The 20,095-nt window shown below is 39.4% G+C and overlaps 1 protein-coding gene across 1 annotated transcript; it reads left to right on the forward strand.

Annotated features, from left to right (window-relative positions):
- Positions 1 to 230: 230 nt before the first annotated feature.
- Positions 231 to 18,923, forward strand: rsf1a (remodeling and spacing factor 1a). Its single transcript, XM_026914024.3, has 16 exons — positions 231 to 1,079; positions 2,625 to 2,716; positions 2,875 to 2,967; positions 3,853 to 4,058; positions 5,252 to 5,373; positions 5,558 to 7,125; positions 7,218 to 7,418; positions 8,391 to 8,495; positions 9,694 to 9,773; positions 9,949 to 10,003; positions 10,925 to 11,028; positions 11,114 to 11,181; positions 11,275 to 11,464; positions 11,652 to 11,899; positions 13,189 to 13,368; positions 14,759 to 18,923. The coding sequence occupies exons 1-16, from the start codon at positions 926 to 928 to the stop codon at positions 15,262 to 15,264; spliced, it is 3,972 nt and encodes a 1,323-aa protein (XP_026769825.2). The 5' UTR covers positions 231 to 925; the 3' UTR covers positions 15,265 to 18,923.
- The last annotated feature ends 1,172 nt before the right edge of the window (positions 18,924 to 20,095 follow it).

Consider the following 20,095-nt stretch of genomic DNA (forward strand, 5'->3'; position numbering starts at 1 on the left):
AAACGACTTGTGGCAGTATGTGGCTAGTTTTTCCTAGAAAGCCCGTGGTGCTGCTTGGATAAATACTTTATATGTTATAATATATTGATTAGTTATACTATAGTGATATAATGATGCAATTGCTTTGGCAATGGTGAAAATTGTGATTAATCTTAAATAGCTAGCTAACGATGTACAGTCAAAGTGCCCGGATGTGACAACACCGTCTCACGACTCTAAGGGTGTTGCTCTAAGGGACATGTAGTTCGCATAAATGAACTACAAATTTTAAAATCTTTACATTTTTAGATCTTATCAAGACATTTATTTATCTTAATATGGCTTTGCATAGCATGGGAAATTCAGGAACGAATCTGTCTTAGTAACGACAGCTATCCGTAGCTCATTCATCGTATTGGAAATTTACTTCCGGCCCCGGCGATGACGTAGGGACACACCTATGTATTCTATTGGCTAGTAATCGTGACACAGGCAGGCCGCGGATTGGACAGATTCCCAGCGAGCCGGTCGCAGCGCAGGAAGGCGGGGTTTATTAAAATACCGGTGGGAGAAAGATAACGCCCACTTGGAGACGGCATGGTTTCCATCCTCTTCCTTGTCAGCAAGGGTTCATGAGAGTAATTATTGATCATTAATACTGTTAAATGATAAAATGCAGAAACATTATAATGGGATTTGTGGTATTTCAGCGGCGCAGCACTGAAACAAGGTTGCTGGTGCTGTCTTGATTGCTGGATTATTGCTAGCCACAACACTTTACATCACCAAATCGGTTTATGCATGACGCATTTTCTGAAAGTTGTAATCACCGAGTGATCCACAACGCGATCTGGTAACGATGTTTTCCCCGTCGCGGTGAATTGTGGGCAGGCCTCGGTCCTCCCCGGCTTTAATCTCACTCTATACTGTAACCCGGGTAGGGAAAATGGCTGCTCCGGTAGCTCCAGCGGGTCTTCCTCCGGGTTTATGTCCGAGCTTTGCCGTCGTGTGCTCGTTTTTAGAGCGATACGGTGCTGCTCTGGATCTGCCCGAAATGACTTTCCCGCAGATGGAGGGATACTTGCAGGATACATCATCAGGTGAGGGGATAAAAGGACATTTTGCTACTACGTCGGGGATGTGTATAAAGAGGGTCTCTCCATCACCACCATCATCATCATCATCATCACCGGGGTGCTGCTCTAGTTCAGTGTCTTACACCGCATTAACTCCACATTTGATCCTTCCCCAGCTCTAACACACACTGTAACAAGGCGAAGGGCTTATTAAAGAGCTGGTGTATTACAGCAGGAAACAGTGCAGCACAGTCACTAGCTAAAGGACTGAGAAGCAGCTCTTGGCTAGCATGCTAGTTTTCTGGATTTGTTCTTCCGTTATAACAAACTAGAAGGCCATTATTCTGGGATGTGTGAAGTTAAGAATAAACCCCACGTATAATGATGTGCCTCACTTGTTTTATGTGCTTCGTTAGAGTATTTGTTTTAAGTTAATTCTCGGCTGTTTCTGGTCAACATTAACTAGCATCTCATTCCCGCTAGCTAACTGTCAGGTGGAATTTTTCCACTGGGTTTGTTGCTGCTGCTTGCTCTCCTGTTTTCTAACTCAACATCCTAATCTTGGCCAAAATATTTCCTCAGTATATACACTGGCAGTCACTGACTGTGGTTTTCCCAATAACAGCATTATGAACATAGCACAGTTTACGGTTTTATTGAGTGTAGATACTTTTAAATGGGGCTTGTGTTTACATTCAGTTTTAGCTAGCAACATTGTGACAAACAGGACAGAGCCGCCGGCCGTCTCTACTGCGCATGCGCACAACTTCTTAGTCAAACTTCCTTTCCACAGTTTTTTTTTCTTTGCACAGATATTAATTTTATGTTTCATACACCATTTCTCACACACAGGCTAAAATGGCTGTGCTTTGTCAGATAATCTTAAAATAGTGGTTTATAAAATTTTTATAACACTATATCTCATGTAACATGTCATATATCAGAAGGTTAATGAGAATACACATTATTATTATTATTATTATTATTATTATTATTAATACATATTAGTAACCTTAATAAAAAGTGACTAATAACCAGAGACCCCCTGCATAATAAACAATGTCTCTAATTATCCTTATGGTGAAAACGCACCAGACCATTTTACAAAATAGGGGAAATATTAACTTATCTGATGAGCTGCAAATGACACATAGACCTACATTTTTGACCATCATAGTGTGATCAAATAGACACATTTCTGTTGGTTTTATTATGCATGACTACAAACTACTACACGTTCCTCTCCCACTGTTTTGAGGAAGCTTCCCTGGTTGTTTCCCCGTGACGGCGGGGCTGATTGTTTCCTTGCAGAAATATTGCAACCATTAAATGACTACCTAATAGATGACACAACTGGATTTCTATCTGAATAATGCATAAAAAGCAGATTATGCTCTACTTATTCTAAGTAAAATATACCTCTTTTTGAAATTATTTTGAAAGGACCACAATAAATGTCTTTGTCTTAAGGGTACAAAAACTTTTGCACTCAACCGTATGCATGAATTTCCATGTAATTCATGACTGACGTGTTATTGATTTATTGATCATCTTTGTGGGACTTTGTAGTTCCACAGCCTCTTGTTGAGCTCCATGTCAAGTTACTTCGCAAACTTGGCAAGTCAGTGACGTCAGACAGATGGGAGAAGTATCTTGTTAAGGTAAATGAAGCATTTAGTACTTAGTACTGTTTGCCTGATGTAGTTAAAATCCATATGTCTAATAGGTATGTGTGTAGTGTCCATGATTTGTTGGTCTATATTTCATCTTGTGCAAAATCTTGCCTCGTCTGTTTTTGTTTTTGTTTTTTTTAACGCAGGTGTGTCAGGAGTTCAACAGTACCTGGGCCTGGGAGCTGGAGAGGAAAGGATACCCAGAAATGTCCATGGAGTGCAAGACCGACATCCTTAAGGTGCTGCTTCGAAAGGAGCTGGCAACTATAAACAGTCTATAAAATATTTACATTATTTACAGATTATTTAGCGCTGTGAGAAAAAATGTTTGAAAACCGTTGTAGAACTCTGAGAATGTTCTTTTTCTGAGTGTATGTAGTAATGTATGTAGTAATACAAGGTGATTATATCCTGATTTTATATGAATATAGTGGGCAGCATGGTGGAGCAGTGGGTAGTGTTGCCTCCTCACAGCTCCAGGCTCCTCAGTTCGATCCTGAGCTTGGGTTACTGTCTGAATGGAGATTTGTTGTTCCCATGTCCATGTAGGTTTCATCCTGGTTCTCCAATTTCCTTCTACCTCCAAAAAAAGCTGGACTGGCTAGTCTAAATTGCCCCTAGGTGTGAAGGTGTGTGTGTGTGCATGGCGTATATCCCGCTTTACGCTCAGTGTTTTCAGGATAGGCTCTGGATCCACCCTGACTCTGACCCGGATAAAGTGGTTGCTGACGGTGACTGAATGAATGAATATAGTGATGATCATAGTAAAATGTACTTAGTTTGGTTATTTTTGTTTAATACTTATAAACGATGCCCATACTTATCATTCATTCTTCAGTAATCCCTTTATCCTGGTCAGGACCCAATCCTGGGAATAGTGGACACAAGGTAGGAATACACCCTGAGCGAGATGTCAGTCTGTCCCTGGGCACCATGGCATAGCCAGTTCACTAACCGGCAGAAGAAAGGAAACCTGAGGACATGTGAACGTCAACATAGACAGTAACCTGAACTCAGAATCGAACTAGGGACAGAGACCAATATTATACAATACACAGTAATAGTAACAGATCCAAACGTAGTACAATACATTACTTGTGCTTGATTGCTTGTCTGTTTTACAGTATTTGTGTGAAAGCCAGTTTGATGACAACCTCAAATTTAAGACGGCAGTGAACGAGGAAGACCCAGAACAGATGCGCCTACAGCCAATCGGCAGAGATAAGGAGGGGCTCCTGTACTGGTTCCAACTGGACCAAGACCAGAACGTGCGGCTCTACGTGGAGGAGCAGGACGATCTGGATGGGTCGTCTTGGAGGTGCATTGTCAGGTAAGCAGTGAAGAAGCAAGAGTCTCATCACTCATTCACTCATCACTGTGAAGGAAACAGAAAGAGAGATGTGCTGATGTCCATACTCAGACTGACCCCAATCCTGGCACCTGGTACTCTATCTAGTATTGGGAATGCTAAATGTTATAAATCAGAAGACTAATATTGTCCAGACTGAGCACTGACATTTTAAAATGTACATTCAAAAATGCCACACAGGGACGTTCTTGGGATTAGGTACTGGGTAGTTATAAGATCATCTTTTTTTCATTATTAAAGAAATAGTTTGGCCAAAAAGGAAATGCACACAGACGACTTCTTACCCTAAATGTGAACGATCAGCCAAAACAAAATTTGGCATCTTTTGTTTCTTTAGTCCGACGCTTACGTAGCGTAAAATTTACGTCAAATTTTGTTGTGAATCACATGCCACAAAAGGCAGTTTTTAAATAATAAAAATCAACAAAGCCTCTTTTCGTATCATTTTGCCCCCCTGATCCTACCTCGCAATGGAATTGTAATGGAAAACTGGAAGCTGTGCAGATTAGTGCAATATATTTCCACTTCAAATTTGATTTAGTAAATCTGTCTCTGCTGTTTTGCAAAATTATTTAATTTAAAATTAGATTAGAAAGATTTCTACCACAGGGCTGTTGAATCCTCGAATCTGATTGGTCAGAAAGTGTTGGTTAATTTTCTAGAACAGCATGGCTCAGACAGTAGTTAGGCTGTAAGGCAAATCGCACATTTACAGTATATTAATACATTGTTGTTTCCATAGTAACAACTTAACACTAACAGATCACACCACCCCACTGTTGATTATTTTTCTAGAATAGCACATCCTGTCTTGTATTTTTCCTTACTTAAAGAAGTATTAGAAGGTTTTGACAGAGATTTTGCGTGAGATAGATGTCCATTACTTGTTAGCTGCTTAAAGAACTTGAAGAAATAAACAGTGAAATCCAGCCATTTCTTGGCTCATCAGCCACATCTGGAGTAAACTGTACATTTATATTTGGCTAGAACTGTGCTTTAAGTCATAATCCTGCAATAGCATAGTGTCTTTTTTTCTTAAAGACAGACATATAGTGAATCTAAAAGTAGGCCTTGAGGGCCTTGAGTTCGCATTTACTTCTACACAATTATTAAAAGCTGAGTCATTGGCAAAGCAATATCATTTGTCTTAACAGGAATAGGAATGAGTTAGCAGACATTTTGGAGCTCCTTAAAGCTAAGATAGAACCAGCAGTGACAGATGAGGAGCGACACGATGGTACTTCTGGCAGCCCAGGAGACGAGAAAAGCTGTGGAGGTAATAAAACACCACACAGTACTCTATGTTCCCGTACTTACTGAATAATTATGTTCCTGTTTTATGTATGGCTTCTATTACTGTTCTTGCCATGGGTCACAATTTCACTTTATCATCTGTTTATTGCTATCTGTGTTTATGTGTGACTTGAATCTGCGTCTGTTGTAAATATTTTTCCCCTAAGGTGAACTTAAAGTCATGAACAAGGCTGCTAAGGTGGAGTGTGCATCCGAAGAAGAAAGCAAGCCAATTACCTTGAGCAATGTAAATGTAAATTCTGACAAATCTCTCAAAGAAGAAAGTCAGACAGTGTGTGAAATTAAAAAAAAAGGATCTGCTGGGCCACTTAAACTAGAACAAGAGCGAAAGGAAGAGCTTGAGCTGAAAGCGGTTGGCACCGAAACACCCAAATTGGACCAGACTCCTGTTATAGACAACAGAGTGAGCACAATTAAGAGCCTCATCAAGGACGAGCCAAGGGATTCACCTCGACACTGGAACGCCATCTCGGTCGTCATGGCGCCTGGCTCCATCAAACAGGAACTTCCAGCAAAGACAGATTCCTATAAGGACAAGAAAGAGAGAACGGCAGAAGATTTCGAGAGGGCCATGAAAAGTGACCAGCAGGCTAAGATACCACTGAAAAAGAGGGAGCTGAAAAGAAGCGATGGCTATGACAACAGTCATTACAGCCACATAAACAATAACAATAACAGCAATGGCAGTGTTTCTGTGGGTGGCATAATTGTACGCAACCCAGCAGCAATGGAGCACACTGGAGAAAAGAAAATGGCACCACCTCCGGTTCTTATAGAAAACTCACAGGTACAAAGCAGCGAATGTGTCCCTGACAGGGTCATACCTCCGAATAAAAGAGAACAGTATGTAGGTTTTGGTGTGATTATGGGCCCAATTGAGAGAAAGCAAACATTTCCTGCGCCCGATGGCTCAGGAAATCCCGCAAAGGATAGAAACGGACTGCATGAGGATCGTGATGTGAAGAGCTTTAAGACTGAGGTGACACATCCTGAGAACATAAGGCAGTCAGTTCTAGTTAGAAAGCCAAGTATTTCCCAGGCCACTCATCATTCGAGCATGAGTGAAGAGATGACACTCAGAGTTGAGCATGCAGAGAGTGACACCAAAGTAAAGGCTCTTGGAGCAGATGCTAAGGAGCGAGCTGCGTTATTGTTAGCTTTACCAGCAGATGGCGAAAAGGAGTATAGTGACGGGAAGTCGGTTATTAGGTCTAGCACTGAGCAGGAAACAGTAGCAAAGCTGGAAGAGGCGGGTAGTGCAGAAGAGCTGGCTGGAAGTAGGAAGGCTAAAGCGACAACACTCCCCGATGGAGGAACAGGTGATATGACAGAGCGTGTTAAAGCTGCAGAAGAAAATGACAGCAAAGGATTTAAAAGTTCCAGAAAAAAGCGCTCTGATAAAGCCAAGTTCAAGTCGCAATCCGGGGAGGATCGGAATAAACTCGGTGAGGAGGAAGTGTCCTCTGAGCTTCAGAAGGAGGGGATTCGTCTCAAGATCAAGATCCCGCTGCATAGACGAACCCCTGAGCTCCGCAGGTCGGCCAGAATCTGCAAACCCAGTCCCAAGCTGGCAGAGATTCAGGAGCGGAAACACACGGCGCCCTCTGCAGCACGGGAGGTGGAAGAGCACATAGATCAGGAAGAGGAGAGAGCGCTTCACAAGAGGGACCTGCACAAGAAAATCACCTCAGATGGACAAATCAAATCTACTAAGGTAATAAGCTATTCATGTGTCAATACAGAATATTTCTTATCATTAAAACCATGCTAAAAGTCTTCAATATATCTGTCTCATACACATTTCAGGGGAAACGACGACACAGACGGCCTCGTTGGTCGAAACCTTCAAAAACTCGCAAAACTGAAGTCACTCTAGGCGGAGACGCAGTATGTGAGAGCAAGTCTGAGAGAGATGACGAGAAAAGTGAGTTGGATTCACAGCATTCAGAGGAAGCTCCACCTGAAGATGCCTGTAAACACTGCGGCCTCCCAAACCACCCTGAACTGGTAGGCCACACACCCATTTCATTCCTCGTTAACACATTTACAGAATAAATAGTTGGAGTGCAGGTTCTTAAGGAACTCTTTAAGAGTTTCACAGCAAACACCAGCAAGTTGTAGCTTGATGGAAAATAGTTTTAATTTGCAGGTTAGGGACAGTAAAGCAGTACAGGCTCACAGTGCTATACACAAATTCTATAACAGACCGCACTAACACGTCTTCTCCACGTCATACCATGAAGATCCTCTAATGATAGACCTGCTGCATTCTACTTTCATAATCGATCAGCGCAGTGATCTGGGCTTGTACAGGAAAGCAGGGTTGCATAAATAGAACAAAGCCCTCAGTATAATAGTAGCAATGTTATGCCTGGAGAAAACACGTTTTAAAAGGTGAAGAGGCGGAGTTTGGAGCCGTACATGGATAGCTTAAAGAGGACAACATGGAATGTCCATTCTTCAAAGTGAGCTTCAAGTAATAAGGATATTTTTATTGTCCAAAAGCATGCATGGTATCTTTCCAACTGTGTATGAGTGTCCGGGCATGAAAGCTGCTACATTAATCAATGTGAACGTTTTATATTAAGCGATTTAATCATTTTTGTTTCGCAGTTACCACTATCGTATTCGTAGCTGTTCCGTGAGTTTTGCATAATCCTCTGCTGTCATCCTGTTGGTGGCTTTTAGATGAGTGTCATAGCAGCTCTCACACTCTGAGATTTCTGACACTACCAGGAACTTTGTCACTGCACATTAACATGACAATATGTGTTGGACCTTGATTTCAACTCACGACCAAAGAATTTTTACGATTTTTAATTTTTGTCTGCTGAAAATTATACAAATTAAAGGTGGAATTGTCCTGAACTGTGACAATCAACAGTGAAATTGCAAAAGCGTATTAAATAGTAGAATCGACATCCTGTCCATCAAACACCCTAATTCCATATAATCATCTAATGTCAATGGTTTTTTCAGATTCTTCTCTGTGACCGGTGCGACAGTGGCTACCACACGGCATGCCTGCGACCTCCTCTGATGATCATTCCTGATGGAGAGTGGTTCTGCCCTCCGTGTCAGCATGTGAGTAGTGACACAAAGTCTGTGCTCCATCATCAGTATAACAGCACGATTGCGAGCACGATATTGCTTTTCTACAACAATTTTGTAAATAAGAAATTAATATCGAGTAAGTGACATTTCAGACACAATATGGCCAAATACTATGTTTATTTTTGCTCCACAAACGGAAAAGGATCCCAAAGAAGCCACACTCACTGGCAGCCCGTCAGCTAGCTGGTTAGCTAGTGCACAATGATTTGTGCACTAGCTAACCACAATGATTTGTACATTCCTGTTAAAGGTGCATCTGGAGAAAATGGCTTCCCTTCTTCCTTTTCATCTTCATCTAACGAATCTGACTGATATTTTAAGTCAGAAGTTATTTATTAAATTGATTAAACATTGATTAAAAATGTATCATTTGCCATTTGATGTCGCTAACTCTACTGTAGTAGCAGTTTCAGCGGGACTGTTGCTACAGTTGGATTTTTAAACGCAAGCAAACGCAGACAAGTGGAGTGATACAAAGACACAAACGTCTCAGTGAAACGTCTCAGCGCTAAATATGAGCACTCGTGTGTGTGTGTGTGTGTGGGTGGTGGGTGTGTGTGTGTGTATGTGTGTGTGTCTGTTGTATAATGGCATATAACGTTTGTTTGTCCTAAGACAGAACTGCAAAGACAGAGTGCAAATGTTTGTATACCCTTAGAACACAAAGAAACAAGACATTTAGTATGTTAGGTTTAATAGCTATTCTTTTGTTATCAGGTGTAGAAAAAAAAGTTCAAATAGTGTTAAATGTTAAGATCTTAGTTGAAAATATATCAGCTTAGAAGTTTGGTGTCCCAGTGGCATAAATATTCTCTAATAACTTGCAGGCTCAGCCTTTTAACTGCTAGAACCTCTGTCTAATCCTTGAACAGCTTTCTTCTTCATATGGCATACACTGCCTTCTTCAAATTAGGTCCGTTCCGTCTCTCCTCCCCCCCCAAACTATTTTTCTGATGTTTTTGGTAGTTGGCTTGGTTTTTGGGTCTAAACATCCATGTTTCATTTTCATTAAACATTTTTCGTAGATAAACTATAAAATAGTCTGCATGCAGGACTAAATATTCACCAGTTTAAAAAAAAAAAATAGCAGAGAGGTTTATTTACTTTATTGTAATTGTACAGTAAGTGCAAGCATAGCGTGTGAATAGCTGTGCTATGTGATTTTCAGAAGCTGCTGTGTGATAGGCTGGAGGAACAGCTGCAGAACCTGGACACGGCTCTGAAGAAACGGGAAAGAGCTGAGAGGAGGTGCAGATACCCCACGCAACAGACACACACACACGCAGACACACACACACACACACACTCCTGACAAACACTGTTTGCCTGTTTGACCTCTGTGGTTTTCCTATATTTTGTCAGTTTGTCAGTGTGTATACTAGTTCAGACCTGCAAGTTTTCACCCATGTTTTCGTGTCTGTAGGCGTGAGCGCCTGGTCTATGTGGGAATCAGTGTGGAGAACATCATACCCAATCCAGTAAGTACATTTCAGTTATACACACTCTTGTTTAGCATGTATTTATATAATACTCTGTTGGAGAAAATATTTAAAAACAAATGAATTAATGAATTGTTACACATAACACCTCTTTTTTAATAAACAATTATACCACAGCGTTGTTGAATTCTCAATTCTGATTGGTCAGAAGGTGGTGTTTGATTTTCCATAACAGCTGCTCTGACAGTAGTGCTGGCTGTAATTCAGATCACAGGTTTATATTAATGCATTTAATATACACAGCTTTATATTAATGCATTTATTCTGATACTTTATTGTTTCTATAGTAACGGTTAAATTATAGGGCTTTGTATGGCCAGTGCTCGCACATTTAAGACTAATAACTAACTGTTATTTAACAAAGAAAATGTATAATCGTAGACATAGTGTAGATTTTTTGTTTGTTTTTGTAACTAAACATTTATTTAACATTTATAGAAGGAGTCTCGACTATGAGAAAGTTTTCAGGACAGAGGGCTTTGCGGTTTTTCAGTTATGTGACGGTTATAAACTCGAGTGATGCAGCTGAGGTTGAGGAACTGTCAGAGCCAGAATTAAATACTGACAGTGCTGGCATTTCTACATCTGTAGTTTTTAATTCAAAAAGAATAAAAGGATGGAACAAAAAGCTTCCGGTTTAGGCCACACCCACTTCGGTGTCTAGATGTCTAGATGTAACTTCAAACATGCTGTCTGTGCTGTGCTGCCACTTCGGATGAGTCCTGCTCACGCTATCCTCTACATGCATACAAAACTCATGCAGTGTCATCAGTTTAACCGCTGATTTCTCCTTTGCATCAAAAAAAATATATGAAGAAAAATATTTTTACCTCATACCAATAAATTGGGCAGTAGTTTGACCAGGCAGATTAATAATCCATTTCTTCTTCTTACCCACAGGATGCTGATGCAGAGGACGGAAAACAAGAGAAGAAAAAAGGTGCAAAGAAGTGTAAGAACCTGGAGAGGAGATCGACACGAAAGAGAAAGTCCATTAGTTACAGGTGATTTTGGCGTGCCACAGAACTCAAACCTGACTATCTCTCCTGCTATAAATCACATTTGATTTATTCATTTTTTAATTACCAGGTTTGATGACTTTGACGAAGCGATCGATGAAGCAATAGAGGAAGACGTACAGAATTCAGATGGAGGAGGTGGGGAAATGTGTATGCACAAGCAGACAAAAGAATGTCAGGTTATTCATTGTTCTTGGAATAAGTTGTAGTATTTTGTGTAATTTCCCATAGATGTGGGTCTTGATAAGGATATGGCCGCTATCACAGACCAGGAAGAGAAAGAGGGAGCCAAAGAGATCCGACAGCCTGTGAAAACTCCTGCTCCACGCAAGAGGAAACGCCGCCGGAGACTTAATGATTTAGACAGCGAAAGCACTCTGGATGAGGAGGAGAGCGAGGATGAGTTTCAGCTCAGTGACAGGTGAGGTTTTTTTTTTTTTTTTGGAGACATCACACCGTATCAGCTTGTATCAGATATTCACACAAGAGCAGATGAACTTACAACCATCTGCGCAGTAACACAGAGTCACACAGCTACACCCCGGACATCAGTAATCACGCCTTTCTGCTTTCTGTCCTATTTCTTCTAACCCCTTCCTTGAGCCCAGTATGGAGGAGGATGATTTTGTGGTGTCGGGAGATGATGGAGGCAGCGATGCTGAAGCTGCATCCTGGGATGGGAGTGAGAGAGGCAGCATCTCCAGCAGTGGAGACCGTCTGCCTCCAACCAGGAGAACAGCCAGGAACGGTCAAGCACAGAAAACCAAGAGGAGGACACGCAGATCAGTGCGACGCCACCGAGGCTCTTCGGAGGAGGAAGAGGAGGAAGAGGAGGAGGAAGAGGAGGAAGAGATGGGTTTGTAGTCACAATTATATTGCTATGCTCTAAAAATTTGGAACACACAACCTCCTAATATTTGTGTGATTTCTTTGAGTTTATGTTTAATGTTTAATTTTTACATTCATCATAATAGTTTTATTTTATAGTAATGGTTGTAACACAGTTTAGTTTTTTTTTTTTTTTTTTTTTTTTGCTTTGATTATTGGACATTGTAAATGTCTTTTACAGCATAAATGTATTTTATTCATATTTTTTATTATATGAAAAACTACATTTACAATTTTGTTATTTATATTTCTTTAACTATCCATTTAATTGCATATATTTTTTTTAGTTTTTTTCACATACTATATTTTGAGCTACGTTTTAACTCTGTGAAAGGTGCCAACATTTATGGTTTAGCCGTGGCATTAATGATTTTTGACACTATGCTACAGTGAAACGGGAGACACTTGAAAACTTTGCTGCAGCAGCAGTCAGAACAAACAAGAATAAAATTCCCAGACGGAAAAATGAATTCACTGAAGGGGAAAAGACGTGGGATGTGAAAGGAGCGTATTTGTTTCTGGTTACAGTTCATTTTGCTTTGTCCCGACTTTAGGTAGGTGAACTCTGACCTGGTAATTCACAAATCTCAGTCTTGTGCACCAGTAGAAAAGAAGTGGGTGAGACTGTGGTCTGTTTGGTTGGAAAAATGGAGGAGCCGCTCATTACTGTGTAGCAGCACAGCAACCTTTTGCCTTGCTGTTTTGTTACAGTTGCTTGGAGCACTACTAAACAACAACAAAAAAAACATCTGTCTCGTCCACCAACATACTCTAGTAGTTTTGTGGTAAAATTGTTTTTTCTCCCTGTTTGCTAGGATTTTCCTGTTAGCAGTCTTTTATTATTATTATTAGTAGTAGTAGTAGTAGCATTATTATCCTTCATTCATTCCTTCATTCATTCATTCGTCTTCAGTAAGCTTTATCCTGATCAGGGTTGCAGTAGATCAGGAGTCTATCCTGGGGACACACGCTGAATGGGACACGAGTCCATGTACACTCACTGATTTACACCTAGGGGAAATTTAGCATAGACAATCCACCTACTATCATGTTTTTGGGAGGTAGGAGAAACCCGGAGATCCCAGAGGAAACTCACACTGACATGATGTCAAACATGCATAGAAACTCTACACAGAGAGTAACCGTAACGGGATTATTATCCACTGTAAATCTAATCTAGAGTTAAGTGGGCCATTAACTAAAGATTGAACTTTTAAAGTAACACAGACGGCATTTTGTCTTTCCTCCCTGATGTAGACACAGAGGGCTCCAGTGAGGTCAGTGACAGTGATGTGAATATGAGCAGAAGGAGGTCACGGCGCAGTCAGAAAGCCCAGATCAACTACTGCGAGACGTCCGAGTCTGAGGGATCGCAGAAAGCCTCCGAACGGAAAACTAACCAAGCACCACGTCGCCGCCGAATCTCCAGCTCTAACAGTGAGTCAGCTCTCCACTCTGTTTTACTCTCTGAACTTCCATTATCCTCTATTTAGCAGGGAGACTGCCTAATGATGAACTTGTAGCTATACATTTCCCTTTACTTGTTACCTACATTAAATACATTCTCTAGGTTCAGCGAAAAGCCAAGGAAGGAAGACACTAAACATGTTTTTGCTAATGAAAGACATTTAGGATAAAAGCAAGAATTGTATATATGTATTTCATGTTTGGTTGAAACATTGCTTTTAATTCTGTCAGTTCTAATTCTGTGCACACATCTCAGTATTTGTGATAATGTCTTCACCAGTTCAAAGCAGTGTTCATTTGGCTGGTAATCGAGACTGAATCAAAACAGTTGTCTGTATGTAGTGTGTTTTTTTTTTTTTTTATTGCCTAACACATTTGTTTCTCCCAACCATTGTTGGAAAATACATTAGGATATAGTATAGTAGAGCAAAACTGGACTGTTTGCCCAATCCTGAGTCACACTGTATCCTGTCAAAATTGGTTCTAAATTGTGTCATTTAGATCGTTAATTCTGTATTGAGATTGCATAGTGTCATCTTTGTAGGGAAAAATACAAACTTTATAATGGCAAATTTGCATATATGAAGTCAGGAGTAAAATACGACAGGAAAGTAGTCAATGTAGGGGTGGTGTGATGTCAATACCATGCCTGAAGATTTTATTATTAATTATTCGTTTTTATTAGTAGTTAAAGAATGGTATGTTGTGGAACATCTGTTTAAAAAAAAAAAATAAATAAAGTTCATAAACAGTCATTTCCTCACCAACCTTTCTTTTTCTTTCACTTGAAGTTAATAAGACAAAAAAAAACAACAAAAAAAAAACACACAGCTTGTCATATTACTGAGAAACTGGAAAACACAAAGCTCTCTGTCCTGAAGACTTTCACGTAGTGGAAAACTTTACTGATTTTTATAAAGCACTGACACTGGAGACTCCTTCCAGCAGTATTAAATAAATATCTCCTTAATGGAATCTTCACCAGAGCAATGACTATATTTTTCATTGTTAAATATATTTTTTACTCTGATTATAATTAGGCTTAGATTATTTAGATCATCTCTGTGAATGAGCTGTTACTATAGAAACAAGACAATATTAGAATAAACACATTAATATAAACGTATGATTTGAATTACAGCCGGCACTACTGCCAGAGCTGCTGTTAAAGAAAATTAATCAACATTTTCTGACCAATAGGATTTGAGAATTCAACAACACTGTGGTGTAAATTAATTTAAAACGTCCTATGAGTACAGAGATTAATGGTTAAGTAAAAAATATATTAAACATCAGTTCATTCAATTAAAGCTTTTAATGTTATTTTATATTATTCTAATTTCTCTGCATTTTATTCCAGCATCTGTTATTTCTAAGGACTCAGAGCCTGAGGAGGAGCCTGACTCGAGGGGCAGACACCGAGGCAGAAAGAGACAGTCCACGAGGGAAGACTCCAAACAGAGGCACAAACAGCTCAAACTAAAACCAGCAAGAAGTACAAGCGATGAAGAGGAGGAATCAGACGAGGAAGGAGACGCTGTGGCATCCGATGAGGAAAAGAGGCCACTGCGTAAAAGCCTGAACCGTATCGAATCGGATGAGGAAGAAGAGGACGGGCTAGAGAAAAGACAGATGAGAAAGATGGCTGGAAAGCAGGCCAGCGGAGTTACAGACTGCAGGGAGCTGAGTGTGAGGGCACACACTAGAGGCTCGAAGGACTCGATGCTGAAGCACAACGGCCTGCTTCCTCCAAGATCTTCAGCTCAGGATGAAGACGAGGAGGAGGAAGAGGAGGACGAGGAGGATGACCTCACCACCGCTACGGACTTTGTTAACTTTGTTTTTGACAGCGAACAGTTATCGTGATGTGCTGAAGAAATTTCATATATTATTTTCTCATTGCCTTTTTTTGAGTGTTTCTGAGTGTACTGGACCAATCCAAGCTTCCAGAGGAATTTTCACGTGATGTCTAAACACACTTTAGTTACATACATCATGCACATGTCAGATGTAGAGCAGGGTCTCGATGCACATCCTGATTTTTATGAGTGAAAGGTGTAAAATTCGAAAGTTACATTTGATCAACCAGTCGCAAACTTGATCACATGACAGTTTTCTGTAACGTTTGCTGCCTTGTTAGTGGACCTGGCTCGTGATTTTAATTCTGCAGTGTAATTAGCAAGAGACTGGAATGTCTGGGAATTTATGGCACTCGTTTCCTGAGCTGAAAACGAATGTTAAAAAAAAAAAAAAAAAAATTCTAAATGTATGGATATTGTAAACTAATATAGAGTCAAGACACTAAGGTTCTATTTCACATTTATGTTTCCCTTTTCAAGAAGCTTCAAAAACAGAATGAAAACTGAACATACAACATCTTGATCTGGTCTGGATTTTACTCTTGAGGTAAGGGCAAGGACGCCGTAGTGGTCTTCCATGTCAAGCCGGTCCACTAGTGATTGTAACTTTGGCTCTTTTTCAGTGAGTCAGATCTTTTAGCTCAGCTCATCAATTAGAGTCGACTCTTTCGGTTCCCAAACGGCTCTTTGCCATTTTTTTCCCCAAAAACAGGCAAAGTTTGATATATTGACCAGTGTTTGCTCTCTTTATGGTTAAAATTGTTTCTTACCATTCAACAAAATAACATTTCCATGCACTGCACTATGTTATTCAAAATGAATTTAAATAATTGTTACTAATCAATTACGATTGGTAATTAACACCTGACTACATCCAGAACATCTTCAATGAACAGCAGTGCAGCAGATCCCTCCTGTCTTGCTCATCATACACACAGCTGAGAGTCAAACACACGTCACACTTATGACAGCTCAGATGTTGAAAAGTGGTTTCCATGGAAGCATTTTGATTCAAATACCTTGCCAGAGTAAAAGCATGCCTACATCGATGAAATAAAATGGCTCATATATGCGTACATGGATGCGAATCGGCTCCTCTTCGCCTAAAGTTCACAAATGACACATTACTGTGGTCCACTCTGATACATACTTGCAGAGATCACACACATCACTACGTTGCTTACATGAAGGTGATTTGGTATTACACAAATATCTTGCTTATGGGCTAGATTGAAAAATGAACTACATTTTGTAATAATGACAAAAATGAAGAACTATGTGGCTAAAGCTAGCTAACTAGGAATAGTTTACTATTATATAAGAATGTGTTGAAGGAGTGTGTTATATAATGAATAAAACATTTTGGGACATACTGTTCTAGGCAAATAATCAACAATGGGTTTATGTGATGTGGCCTGTAGCAAAGCAGAGTTGCTCTTACTACCCCCAAAGGTGAAGTGTTTTATCCCTCTTATACCACAGCAATTTGTCAATTTTCAGTTTCTTTAAAAAAAAAAAAAAGGCACTTCATACTTTTATCCATTTAGAGTTACATTCAATGTTGTGGACCATACATGGTACAAGTTAGTTCCTGTTATCACTTACAATATGGCAGCTATACAAAGTCGTTCCCTCTGCTGCCTCGTTTTTTCTCTGTCTTAAAGTTCGTAAGATGGAAAATGCAGTTTGTCATGTTACAGAGAAATCAAAATGCACTGAAGACTGTCCCATGGTGGAACATTTACAGACTGTTACAAAGTTTAGATTTTAAGCTTAGGTTTAGATAACGTGAGTGTCCGTCATGCAAGTCCCTGTGAATGAGCTGTTACTATAGAAACAATACCGTATTAGAGTGAGCATATTAATACTAACCTGCGATTTGAATTACGGACAGCAGTACTGTCAGAACTGCAGTTATGGAAAATTAATCAACACCGTTTAACCAATCAGAATTGAGAATTCGATGGCACTGTGGTATAGCTAAGCATAAATAGCTAGATAATAGCACAATAATGGAGGCTATTGTCATCGTAATAGTTAAACATAAATAGCTAAATAGCTAGTTAGCTTGGTAATAACTACTATAACTATAAACATAGGTGTATTGTAAAATTGGGTATTGAATAATTTTTTGTTGCTTCAGGATGCTACTACTGCATTAGCTTAAACTACGTAAGTTGTCTTAACACCATGTCTTGACACCATAGCTTTGATAAATTGTTTTGATGATGTCGACGGGAGCGCCACAGTCACCGTGCTTGTTTATAATTACGCAGTAAAATAGTTTACCTAACGTTAGCTAGTTTGCTAGCATATTGGCGAACTACCTAATGTCAGACGTCGAACTACTGCTAGCGAAGTAACGTTCATGTTATCGAAGCCGACTAGTTAGCTAGCTAATGTTAGTACAGTGCTTTATTTTGATATCTGTACTATTATATTGTGTACCTAAAATCAGTTTCTATGCTAAGCACTACATTAAGCCAAATAAATATATTTTAAAAAAAAAAGGATAGAGGTGATGTCTTATGATCAAGTTTGCACTGATCAAATCCAGTCCTTATTGACTCAGGGAAAATCAGGATGTGTGTTTCAGTAATCCATGTACACTATAGCTGTTCTTCAGAAAGTAAAGCACTGTAATTTGTAAGGCCAGTAACGTGTCATCTGTCTAACACAAGCTTATGTCAGCCTGTAGAGACACTGTACATTTTCTGCTTGTATGCTAGCACCTTTTAAATCGGTGGTTTAGTAATGTTTTCAGTTTTATCCTCTGTTTAAAAAAAAAAAAAAAAAAAAAAAAGTTTTTTATATGAGAAGGAGATTCTGTGGGAATCTGTTTGAAACCGTTTTGCTAATCTTGAATAACAATCCTCGATGCCAGCCTGTGTTTAATTAATACATTTGTTCAAGGAGAATCTTAACCCGACCGTATTGACGTCTTGAGGTGTTTTGCCATCAGAAAAGAAATAAAAGTGCCACAAAATATCCAGGCACGGAATTTAGTCAAAGCAAATTAGCAGCTTTTATGGAAATGACATAAACTTACATACAGTATATAGCTACTTTATGAAAGTAATGTGTCTTATTACTATCCTAGATCTCATTTCTGATGTTTGTTCATTTAAAGTTGTGTATATTTTGAATTGTTTCCCCAAATTTTGTCGGTTATAGTGCATCTACAAAGGTAACCTAAGGTAGTTAAATCTGTCTATGCTGTTTTTTTGTTCTCTTTGAGTTCTTTTTTTAATACTGTATGTGATAAATTGTATGTGCCTGTTGACTTGCCCTTAGGCTGAAGTAAATCTTCTTGACTGAATGCACTTATCAAAGCACCTTTGATTGTACCAGATGGCCCAGCTCAGCACTAGACGGTTTCGACTCTCGTTCGAAAGCACTTTAAACAATGCCCTCTTCTTGCTCCTTGCTCCTTCCTCCCCATTCATTCAAAACTGTGCTGTGCACTCTACTTGGTTATTTGAAATACAACACTACCAAATCATTCCAGGTACACACCACATGAACCAAGTCTGGAGTCCCGGTCAATGTGGCCTTTGTCTGCTGTAAAGTTATTCAACTGGAATGAGTGTTACTTATATTTTACTGTTCTAATGTTCAGCCGCAGTACATAACAAATCCAAAACCTAAATAAACGTGATAAGCGTATCTCTGTGTAATAAAGTCTCTGCGTTTATTATAGTTATTACAGCTTCAGGAAACATGGATCTTTTTGATTTCCAGTTGTGGTCATCTGACCTTTGGCTTGTAATATCACTTCTAGAGCTGATGGTGGCAGTGAAGATCCCCTCAATCTCAAAAATCTGCAGGAAGTGTTGTCTTTTCTCCTGTTGTCAATATAAAACCACTGCAGTGTGGTGCGTCCTAAACCGACCCCTTGTTCAGTAGCCTATGTACTTGGTGTTTTTCAGGGGGTAAAAAAAGGACTGAGAAGTACTCAAGTGAAAGTGTACATAATGTGTCAAAATCTTAATAAAAAGGGAAAGTATCCAGCCAAACATGTAGTCAAGTGAAAGTAAAAAAGTTGCTACTTTTACATGTACTTAGATGTTAAAAAGTAAGAAGTAAATGTGTTTAACTGATGAAATGAAATTTCGTTGTCATGTTTTCATGTGAAAATTAAATGTTACTTATTTAAAGTAATCTTATTAGAAGATTTTGAAAAGAAACTGCCATTTTGGCATACATTTGCTGGTCATATGCATGACTAACACTATGTAGTTTGCTAATGAATTGATCAGAAATAAAATAGCATGAATTAAATAACCAATATTCCGCACATTTATGTTACCTGCTGGAATCAATGCTAGTCTAACTTGGCATTAGCAAAAAAAGCAGGCTAACTTAAATATAGCCAGTTAATGTTAGCAAATTGGCGAAGCTTACCTCAACATGCAAGTCATGTCATCTCTCATACCTCAACATGCAAGTCGTATCATCTCTCATACCTCAACATGCAAGTCATGTCATCTCTCATACCTCAACATGCAAGTCATGTCAACTCTCATACCTCAACATGCAAGTCATGTCAACTCTCATACCTCAACATGCAAGTCGTATCATCTCTCATACCTCAACATGCAAGTCATGTCAACTCTCATACCTCAACATGCAAGTCGTATCATCTCTCATACCTCAACATGCAAGTCATGTCATCTCTCATACCTCAACATGCAAGTCGTATCATCTCTTATACCTCAATATGCAAGTCGTATCATCTCTCATACCTCAATATGTTTCTCATATCATCTCTCATACCTCAACATGCAAGTTGTATCATCTCTCATACCTCAATATGCTTCTCATATCATCTCTCATAC

The sequence above is a fragment of the Pangasianodon hypophthalmus genome, chromosome 6 (genome assembly GCF_027358585.1).
Source record: "Pangasianodon hypophthalmus isolate fPanHyp1 chromosome 6, fPanHyp1.pri, whole genome shotgun sequence".
Lineage (NCBI taxonomy): Eukaryota > Metazoa > Chordata > Actinopteri > Siluriformes > Pangasiidae > Pangasianodon > Pangasianodon hypophthalmus.